At 33.0% G+C, this 11,091-nt stretch overlaps 1 protein-coding gene across 1 annotated transcript; it reads left to right on the top strand.

Moving 5' to 3' along the window:
- Positions 1-219: 219 nt before the first annotated feature.
- On the top strand, positions 220-9,237 carry LOC111002738 (indole-3-acetaldehyde oxidase-like). Its single transcript, XM_022272945.2, has 15 exons — positions 220-353; positions 1,643-1,800; positions 1,888-2,249; positions 2,731-2,954; positions 3,101-3,203; positions 3,615-3,739; positions 4,228-4,521; positions 4,731-5,021; positions 5,234-5,724; positions 5,886-6,069; positions 6,154-6,349; positions 6,426-7,189; positions 7,338-7,527; positions 8,269-8,382; positions 8,641-9,237. Exons 1-15 carry the CDS (start codon positions 264-266, stop codon positions 8,709-8,711), a joined length of 3,657 nt encoding a protein of 1,218 aa, XP_022128637.2. The 5' UTR covers positions 220-263; the 3' UTR covers positions 8,712-9,237.
- The last annotated feature ends 1,854 nt before the right edge of the window (positions 9,238-11,091 follow it).

Below are 11,091 nucleotides of genomic sequence, written 5' to 3'. Positions count from 1 at the left end.
ATGTCTTCGTAATATGTAATGTTCTTTTTCACGTACATACAAAAGATATTATTATATTCCTGATGTTTAACGGTCTTTACAGCAAGCTGCGAATGTACACAATTGTATAGAAGAAGTCATTGCAATTTAATGGCGTTATTGTAAAACGTTAATGTTTTAGCTTTATGGACTATTAATAAATTTCAGCGGGATCTGAGGTGGATTCAGATGAAACTCTGAATGATTTCCTACGTATCAGGAAGAATCTTCGCGGTACGAAGTATATGTGCAAGGAGGGTGGTTGTGGCGCCTGCATTGTGGCTGTCACCGTTCCTGATCATGATGGACACAAACGGACATTTTCCGTTAATTCTGTAAGACTACTGAAAAGTTATCAGCTATAAAAATGACATCATGCTTTTAGAACTGGAATAAAATAAAATTCTAATTTAGGATAAAAAAAACATAACTCAACAGGTGCAGAAATATTGGCATACTTCATCTATCCATATAGGACATTACCATTTACGGGACTTAATTTTTTAGTTTATAATTAAAATAAGCTGTGACTATTTAATTAAAACAGGTTACAATCCCTGATTTTGTTTCTTTGAGTGTTATTAATTCAAACAGTGCGCCAATTCGTGGATCAAGTAATACAAGTATATACATAAGACTGTTGTATATATGTCGCAGCCAACTAGCTTAATAAGCCGTTCAATTAACGACCTAACCGTTTAACTTAACGGCGCCGTTTAACTAGCGGCCTGAAAGATGTACAGCCAGTTGATCGAAGAGCTAGGCAAATTACTTGGATCGATGGAGTTTCATTACTTGCCTAACCTGTTGACTGTAAATTTAAATATAATTCCACTGACTTCCACTCTCAAACTCGAAACGAAACTTTTCAAACTGTCAATATGGCGTCGGCTTTGATTCGAACATTTTAATTATAAAAGATTTTTTTTTATATGTTTCATCTTTTTTTCTCACTGCAAAATAATGACTCTATTGTACGAAGGGCCTAAGCATAAGCCAGTTATTAAATGTTGTAAAAAATGCTACGACTGAATATCTGTCAGGCCCCTAGTTAAACGATGCCGTTTAGTAAAAAGGCAACGTAGTTGGCTGCGACTTGTATACGACGATACACCTATGTGTTTATTTAACCGACTTCAAAAATATAGATTTATTTTGACGTATGTGATGTGTGTGATTTTAAAAGACTTGAAAAATGTTTGAGTAAGATAAACAATTTAGGCTTCCAAGCCCGTGTGAATTGCTTTGCGTGTTACAATTGTTGCCCACCAATATTTTAGGTACAGATATTTGAGCTGTTTATCATTTTTCACCTGTTATGCAACAGCGCCAGCTGTTTTTTATAGAATTGGGTGCCCCCAATGGGTGTGGTAGAGGCTGACCTCATGTTAATTGATACCGCCGCCCATGGACCCCAAATGACCCAGAGGACTCACGAGTGCGTTGCCGGCCTTTAAGCTTTTGTGCTTGTCCGAGGGAGGTGAGACGGGGTTTACGTACCTTAGCAAATCCATCACATTATCCAAGGGATCATAGACGAATATTAATATAAATAACATAATTCCATAATTACTTTTATGAATTTGACCAAAATTATAAGGACTTAAATGTTAATACTTTACAGTGCCTAACGAGCATACTGTCTTGTCAAGATTGGGAAATAACAACCATTGAAGGACTAGGTGACAGACAGGGCTATCATCCTATTCAGCGGACCTTAGCAGAGCACAATGGCAGCCAATGTGGGTATTGCACGCCCGGGTGGGTGATGAGTATGTACAGGCAAGTTATGACAATCCAAATAATGGAAAGAATAATAAGTTTTTATTGCATTCAACCTATTATTGGTAATTGGCCTGATTTTTACAGTTTACTTGAAGCTAACAATTATAATCTAACTCAGTATGAAATCGAGAATTCGTTTGGTAGTAACAACTGCAGATGCACTGGGTACAGACCAATTTTAGATGCGTTCAAAACATTCGCCAAAGACGCACCAAAACCTAACCTTACAGACATAGAAGACCTGAATGTATTATGTAAAAATAAAGTAAAGTGTGAAACGCCTTGCAAAGACTGGTGCTTCGTTTCCCCGCAGACGAAAGTTAAAAAGATATATTTAAAGGATGATAAAATATGGTACAGAGTTTACGAGATACGTGATATATTTGATGTATTTCGGGAGGAAGGAGTCGAATCGTATATCCTTGTTAACGGGAACACTGGAAGAGGTGAACAACTAATTAATCTAGTATATACTTGTAACTTAATGTACACTTGCATATCAGTAGATAAAGAAGTATTTTAAGTAATAATTAATTTTAAAAGTTAAGTTATAAAAATAAATTTATATTTACCGCTCCAGTTCACCAAATAAGAACTGGCAATAAACTCTCCGTTCCTCTTTTAAATTTCCATCTTTTTCACAATATTTCTAAATATTTGCATCCATTATATCATGCTTCTCATTATATGTTAAAGCAATTATTATTGTAATTAAATAAAAAATAATAAATAAATAAAGAAGAAAACCGAACTCTATCAGCAAGGCGAAGGTGAAAAACAATAAAACACGAAGTATCAAAGTGAATCAAGGCAGAAAATAATAATACATTTTGCGCTAAAACGCAATTGAAATACACATTTTTTACTTACTGAAAAAAGTTTGAAACCTTAGAATTAGTTTTAATATTTTTAAAATATATATTTAAGGTGCAATTTACATATTTGAGTTTCCACGTGTACTTATTGACATAAGAGCAGTGGAAGAACTGAGAAATCATTACTTAGACCAAAATTTAGTTATTGGGGCTGGTACTACCTTGACGGATTTAATGGGAATATTTAAGACAATGGCTGAAACCTATGAGGAGTTTTCATATTTACAAAAGCTTTATGATCATTTGGATCTAGTTGCGCATATACCAGTAAGAAATGTAAGTATAGTTCTTTCTCTTAGTTGAAGTTGAGATTTTCGGCTGATAATATTTAGGTTCTTAATAATTTCCCTTTGTTTCAAAAACATAACGTCAAAGCAATAATGTTGGAATGGTAATAAAATAATATTATACGTGTATTACAGGTAGGTTCCATAGCAGGAAACCTAATGTTGAAAAAACGAGATAATACGTTTCAATCGGATATATTTTTATTACTTGAAGCAATTGGAGCTATTATGACAATAGGTAACAATTAAAAATTAAAAGAAAACACTTTTTTTACGGATTAAAGTTATGTATTATTGTAAATTTATAATTATGTATTTAAACATAATTTAAATTTAACCGACGTTTCGCGTGCTTTACAGCGTGCGTAGTCACGGTGACTGAAGACAAAGGTGTTAAATTTCAAAAAGTATCACAGCTGTAGAAAATAATACATAACTTTAATCCGTTAAAAAAGTGTTTTCTTTAAATGTGTAAAAGTTATATTAATAAAAGACAATATAATAAATAAATTATTTAATAATTATTATGATCAATACAAACTGCTAATAATAATATAATGTAATTAATTAATGCCAAAAATTACTGTACCTAATTGTATTTTTTATAAGTATTAAATGTGGCATTCTACAAATTACCTCCTTTTTTCAGCTAGCTCAGATGGTTTATTGAACGTCTCTCCTCAAGAGTTCTTGTCAATTGACATGAAAGGAAAAATTATTACAGAAATAAAGGTTCCACCTCTTGCCCGACATTACAAATTTGCTTCTTTTAAAGTAAGTTTATTATTATCATCACCAAGAACAACATTTCGACGATCTTTGTTACGTTAAATGTTTATTTATTTATTCCACTACATAAAGGTGGTATAGAACGCCAAAATAATACTCACCAATTATCCTACATGAAAAACATTAAAAAAATATATTAATATGTCGAAATCCTATAACTGACAATATAACAAGCAACCCTTATGAACTCAGCCAGTATACAAACAAATAGGTCTACCTCAACAGAAATTTCTTTAATAATTATTTGTATTGCTCTCGTGAGTGGCGCTTTGCAAACCAAGTTGGAAGTTGGTTGCAAGTTGGAATTTGACTCTTTGACTATAGTTATATTACTAGGGCTGTAGTGATTATTCCTGGTGTTTTCCAGGGAAGAAGGATGGGGGACGAAGGCACTAAGATTTTATATAAACTGAATGAGTGTAAAAGTACTGATTTGCTAGTCTTTGTAGTAGTGTATTCATATTTATTTTTAGGTAATTCCTAGATCACAAAACGCCATAGCCCAAGTACATGCAGCATTTTTGTATGAGTTAGACCCAGTACAGGAACAAAGGGTCATATCAGCCCGACTTGTTTTCGGTGGTCTATCGGGAGCTTTCACTCATGCATACACTACTGAAAGTTATCTAAAGGGAAAAAAAATATTCGAAAATCACGTGTTACAATCAGCTTTATCCATTCTTAAAGATGAAATTGTGGTTGAGGAAATTAAGGGAATGCAAAAACCAGAATTTCGTAAGAAAACAGCATTAGGTCTTTTTTATAAGGTAAGGTAACATATGAGTATGAAAATATTAAACTAGCTATTGTTTATATTGATATTTAATTATAATTGAATTTAAGAAAAGTTCATTTTAACAGCAATGTTTATTAATAGCTTTCATGATATGAAATATTAATTATGTATAACTATGCACGAATTTTAGCCTTGATTCATTGTGTTCCTAATCCATTTAAATAATTTTAATCCTTTCAGAGCTTATTGGCAATAATTCCACCAGAATTATTAAACCCAAGATATCTATCAGGGGCAATAGACCTTCGTAAAAATAGGCCTCTTTCTAAAGGTAAAGAGGTGTATGACACTAACCCAATACTGTGGCCTTTAAATGAGCCTATGCCTAAGGTCGAAGCTCTCATACAGTGTTCTGGAGAAGCAATGTATGTCAATGATGTTGAAACAATGGAGAAGGAAGTATATTGTGCGTTTGTAACCGCTAAAATCTTTAGCGGTGATATCGAGCATATCGATCCTGCACCTGCTCTTGTAAGATATATTTTAATCTCGGTCTTTAAGCAAATCTATCTTAAACATATTTTCATCGCCCTAGTAACTTCGTCGGTTTATCATAATAAATTATCTTTCCTTAGCCCCGCCTCGTAGTTTCACCCACCCATTTAATTTTTTTTATTGGGGAGCCTAATTATCAAAGAAGGTTCCATAGCCTTTGTTCATGACCTACCTATGTTTATTTGCAGAAAATTCCCGGTGTCGTTGCTTTCTATACAGCAAAAGATATACCCGGAAAGAACATATTTGTGAGTGGAACTGTAACAGGCTATTTTCCAGAAAAAATATTATCTGATGGTAAAATTGATTTCTTTGACCAACCCGTTGGTATATTAGTTGCAGAAACAGAAACGATAGCAAAAAGAGCAGCAACGCTTGTGAATGTTACATACAGAAAAGAAAACAGAAAACCATTATTAGAAATACGAGATGTTTTAGTTAAGGATCCGAGCCGGATTACACTTGTACAAAATATTCCGCCGCTGAAAAAGCCTGGTACTGAAATTGAATGCGTTATAAAACAAACAGAGAATATATTCTGGCAATATCACTACACAATGGAAACACAAAGCTGTGTGACAAAGCCAAGCGATGATTCTTTTGATGTATTATCTGCTTCTCAATTCCCTGACATGACACATTTGGTCGTTTCGGCTGCTTTAGGCATCGAACAAAGTAGGTAAGTTACCGTTTGGAGGAGTTAGTTTAGTTCGGAGAATTATTATAACACTCATGGCTTTCGCCTTTATGACTACACTTATTAAAATGGCCCATTCCTTTAATTAATTTGCTAAGACTTCAATCAATTAATTATCTTCAATTAAATAGCTGATTTTCTAGAGTCAACGTGACAATCCCGAGATGTGGCGGAGCATATGGATGTAAAATAACAAGAGGTGGACTTGTAGCAACTGCTAGTTCTATCGTTTCCTATCTTTTGAACCGACCGTGTAGGTTTGTTATGGACATTCAAGAAAATATGCGAATCGTCGGAAAAAGATTACCCGCCCATTTGCAGTATGAGGTATTAAAAATATATGGATAGCTTCGCGCCTACTGATACTACTACTCAAAAATTTCTTATTTTCAAATTATTGTCTTTCTTTAGGTAGGCGTAAACAAGTATGGTGTGATTCAGTACTTAAACTATGACATGTACTCAGATACAGGATATGACCAATTTGAACTTGTTTCATCCCTAATACTACCTGCTATTCGGAGCTGCTACAATCACCTCACATGGGATTTTAGTGTATATAGAGTTACAACTGATACACATAGCAACACTTATGCAAGAAGTCCAGGTAAGTTATAAGATAAAAATGTTGGTAAACGATCCCTATATTTACATTACATTCTACAACTTTTATCTTATTTTAGGAAGTCTCGAAGGTATATGTATGACAGAGCATGTGTTAGAAAGAATATCCTACGAATTAGATATCGACCCACTAGAAGTACGCCTCAATAACCTCAATCCTGAATTCACTGATGTTAAAGACATACTGGAAACATTATTAAAAACGAGTGAATACACAGAACGAAAAAAAGAAGTTGAACAATTCAATTCTGAAAACAGATGGAAAAAAAGAGGTCTCCGTGCTGCAATCATGAGTTGGCCTGCTCCAGATCAAGTAGATTATCACATATACATATCAATTTATCATGGTGATGGCAGTGTTATAGTAAAGCATGGTGGTGTAGAAATCGGCCAAGGCATTAATACAAAAATAATACAAACCATTGCTTTTGTGTTTAAAATTTCTATGGACAAAATAAAAACAAAAGCAGTTGATGTTGCATCAGTCCCGAACTCCTATTGTGCAGCTGGCAGTCGAACAACTCAATCTATTTGCTTCGGAGCTATAAAATGTTGCCAAATAATTTTGGACCGCCTGGCTCCAATTAAAACTTCCTTACAAAATCCTACCTGGGAAGAATTAATACAATCTGCCTATTCACAAGGTATTAATCTACAGGCGAATTATCATGTTACTACTGCTGATCAGGAGGCCATTAGATCCGCTGGGGCTTGTCTCGCCGAAGTTGAATTAGATATTATAACAGGAGAATCATTGGTTCTTCGTGTTGATTTAGTGGAAGATATAGGGACTAGTATTAACCCGGAGATTGATGTTGGGCAGGTAAATATTACATATGCATATTAAAATGGGCTTATAAACTGTACTTACTTTACTTTTTTAATAATTACGTTATGGTACTACTAAAGTAGCTCCGTATAGCTACTAAGCTTTAAAAGTACTAATAAATTTAACACTACCAATATTCTAGATTGAAGGTGCTTTTATAATGGGTCTTGGCTATTGGACATCAGAGCACATTATCTATGATAAGGAAACGGGCCAAATACTAACAGATCGTACATGGACCTACCACATTCCTCAAGCGAAGGATATTCCTATTGACTTTAGAATACAGCTTCGTAGGAATCATAATGCTGATGCAACATTGGGAGCGCGAGGTATCTTTAGACTTTTTATTTATAAACCACATTTTCAGAACAATCAGCAACAATTATCATCACTTAAAATTTATTTATTTATTTATTACTGCTAGTTATTATGGCAAAATTAAAGGATTTGTTTCTTGCTCTTTTTTATTATATCTTTTTACTACAGCGTGCATATGTTGATGTATTCGTTGATTCCTAAACTAATATTATAAAGAGGAAAGGTTTGATTTTTTGTTTGTTTGTTTGTTTGTATGAATTGAATAGGCTCCGAAACTACTTGGCAGATTTGAAAAATTCTTTCACTGTTGGAAAGCTACATCATTCCTGAGTGACATAGGCTATATTTCATTATCAAAAAAAATAGGCATCCTTACTAAAATTACGATAACGAATTCCAAGGTGTGAAAAAAATATCAAAAAACTACCTTACATCGCGTGCGCTGCGAAAACTATTGATGATAGAACAAAATCAGTGTCATCAGTCAACATCAGTGATGTGTCCGTTAAACACTTCACAATAATTTCGTACACACTACAATTGCACAAACACCGCACGCGCACGCTAGGCGTCAGCTGCGACGCGGCGGGCGCGCGCTCCTCGTTCCTATATATGCCTAAGGAGCGCTATTTAAATCTTCTATACAAGAATATATACTTAGTATAGTTTTCCAGAATATATAGTAACGATATTAGTTTTTCATATACTGAATAGCTAAATTTATTTACCGATTATTTATTCTGGTTCAACAGCGGTTGCCGAGCCAGCGACGTCTTTAGCTGTTTCGGTAGCGTTTGCTTTAAAAGCGGCACTAGCCAATTCTAGAGCAGAATCTGGCTTCCCAAAGAATCAATGGTTTTCAGTTGGTAAGTCTAGAAACTTGTTAGATGATGATTATGTTTTTTTCAGCAACACCAATACAACACTATCCAAGCAAGAATTATACTTTTTATTAAATGGAAAAAAATCACTTATAAGTATATGCGAAAAAAATTACCAATCATTGGAATAAAACAAACGAATTGATAATACTTTTGTAAAAACAATATAATTTTTATCAACCGACGACCACTTCTTCCGTTGATAAAAGATTATAAAGTTTTTAAACAAATCTTTCATTTCAGATGGACCTTATACGTTAGAAGCAAATGTTCTAAGCGCCGATGTAAATTTAGAGGAGTTTCTATTTAGATAGATTTCTTGCATGTTTAATGAGATTGTAAGAGAAATTACTCCTGCCAATAGGTTAGGTAACATTAAAAATAAGTGATCAATAAATTTATAAGCTTTTTTATTCATAAAAAAAACAAGGGTAAAGCAAAACGGTAAGGTAAAACTTAATAAAGGGTTTACAGAAAAGCGTACCACTCAAAAAAGCCAGCTACGCACTTGGAAATTTGACTATGACATTGTCCAGAGGCGGGCGTTTACAAAAGAATCAAGCCATGGACATATTGTAGTTTATTCCCTGATCCTTAAAAAAAATAACGAAATAGGTACGCGTTGTTCTTATTAACTGATCTGTACATAATTTTTTGAACACATGTTAACAAATGGTTTCGGTATGCTTCATTTAATACAGTTTCAACAGATTTAGTTTTAACTTTTTGGAATATATCAACTTATTTACAACAGAAATGTGATTGTTTTATCGTAAATTATTAAATTGGTAACCTGTATTCGCTATGTATTACAACTTAATTTGATGTATCGTTATTCGAATAACACAATCAATTCATTCTACAATATTTCGATTCAATTGTATGAATGTTGTAATTAAATTAGTAGTAATTGTAGTAATTAAGTTACATAAAAAAAGTTGTTTAATTAGACTCATAATGTATGTAAGTAATTTTATTCGCCTTTTTACAATTGTATGGCAATCATTGCGTTTGTCGACAGAAATTAAATTAAAGACATAGTCCTCATTGTTATATTTCTAGTTGTTAAATATATTTCATTACTATCTAACATGTATTCTAAACGTTTTATTTAATTTTAATAATAAATTAAAACTTATAACTTCGATGATAAATCCTATATACAAATAAGAGCATAAGTCAAACTTGAAAATAAAAACATTGATATATGAGTAAAATACGACGGCGGGCGCATGCAGATAGCTAAATTAGATGTAGATTTTATAGAGGGTCTTAATAACAAGTACAGTAATTTTTAATTTTTAATAGATAATTTATAACCTTAAATGCGTAATATGAATAATTAAAAATGCTTAAATAGAAAACCAATATACATTATAAGTTTAGTCCTGTGGCACTTTTATTGGTTGTAGCATTTCTTCGATATTGCGATATTTATTAGCTGAACGAGGCAAGCACCAGGGTTGACTGGACTGGACAGGACTCTGGGTTGACTGGCACTATCTACCAGGTTAAACAAACAGATTAAATTTTTTTTTAGCGTTTAATTAGCCCCTGTGCACTTGACCTCCACGGCGCAATAGCATCTACTCTTTAAAAGAACAAAATCTTTTTGCTTTTACAGTCCAAAACTGGACAAGATTTTTAATATATGACAATATAAAAAGCTTATTTGCTTTACTTTTTTTTAAATTTTGGAGTTATCAAATGATTTATGGATATCAATTATTAATTCTAGGTTCATTTAGAGACTACCGCACCCCGTCTGGTACCTTAGTATTTTGGGCAATTAAGTTGTTAATCGAGCTTGACAACAAACATACAATTGTCTTTGGTTTTTGTGATACTCTTAAAAAAAATTCTTTAACGTTTTACATACTTATATATAAAATAAGTCAGCCAACAGATTTGCACCTTATCTTACATATCTATTTATAATAATATATAGTTGTAACTTATTTATGTACGAAGTTTTGTGAGAATAAAGATAATTTTTATTATTATTATATTATCTAAACATAGGTACTTTGCACTATAAGGTGTCCTTCCGAGGAATGTGGCACCGAATCTCTGCAGCTGATCTTGATTAGCAAGTCTATGCTAGCTATAGCGAGATATTTCACCAGCATAGGCCATGGTACGTCTGTATGCTCTAAGGTACTGAACGGTGTAGGCCAAGAAAAGTTTTTGTGTTCTGGACATACTCTAGAAAATACTCTTAAACATAATTTAGGATTTTACTCGAAACAAGTTTCTAAAAACATACTTGTAGTAATTGTAGTATCTTTACTACATATACACTTATAATTAAATTCTAATAAGTATACATGCAAAAAGTGTGGTACAGACATGAACTATTTTATCCTAATTAAAAGATATTGCAACTGAATCACAATCTCCGATCATGCAACGAACCTCATCTGTATTCGTGTCTCTTTGCGTCAATCGGTCTACGCAATTCAAAACAATATTTATCAATCAATAATTACTGTTAATAGGTCATTAGAATGAAATTAGATTGACATTCCACATTGAACGTGCGAGAATTCTCTGGATAATGATAATAAATCACATATTGAAAAGTCTAAGTTTTGTGATTTAAAGATTTGTATAAACGCAAGGACTTTAATAACATGGTTGGTTATGTTATAGTATTGAAACAAAAGAAAGAATCGATTAGTTTTTATCTTCTTA

This window comes from Pieris rapae, chromosome 9 (genome assembly GCF_905147795.1).
Source record: "Pieris rapae chromosome 9, ilPieRapa1.1, whole genome shotgun sequence".
Taxonomy (NCBI): domain Eukaryota; kingdom Metazoa; phylum Arthropoda; class Insecta; order Lepidoptera; family Pieridae; genus Pieris; species Pieris rapae.
This window is presented reverse-complemented; position numbering and strand designations above follow the sequence as displayed.

What these genes read in the sequence shown, in the direction of transcription:
- LOC111002738 (XM_022272945.2), top strand. Translation starts at nt 264, where the DNA reads ATGTGCAAGGAGGGTGGTTGTGGCGCCTGCATTGTGGCTGTCACCGTT. An exon ending in GGACATTTTCCGTTAATTCT is followed by an intron (nt 354 to 1,642) that starts GTAAGACTACTG and finishes AATACTTTACAG; the next exon opens with TGCCTAACGAGCATACTGTC. An exon ending in ACAAATTTGCTTCTTTTAAA is followed by an intron (nt 3,740 to 4,227) that starts GTAAGTTTATTA and finishes ATTTATTTTTAG; the next exon opens with GTAATTCCTAGATCACAAAA.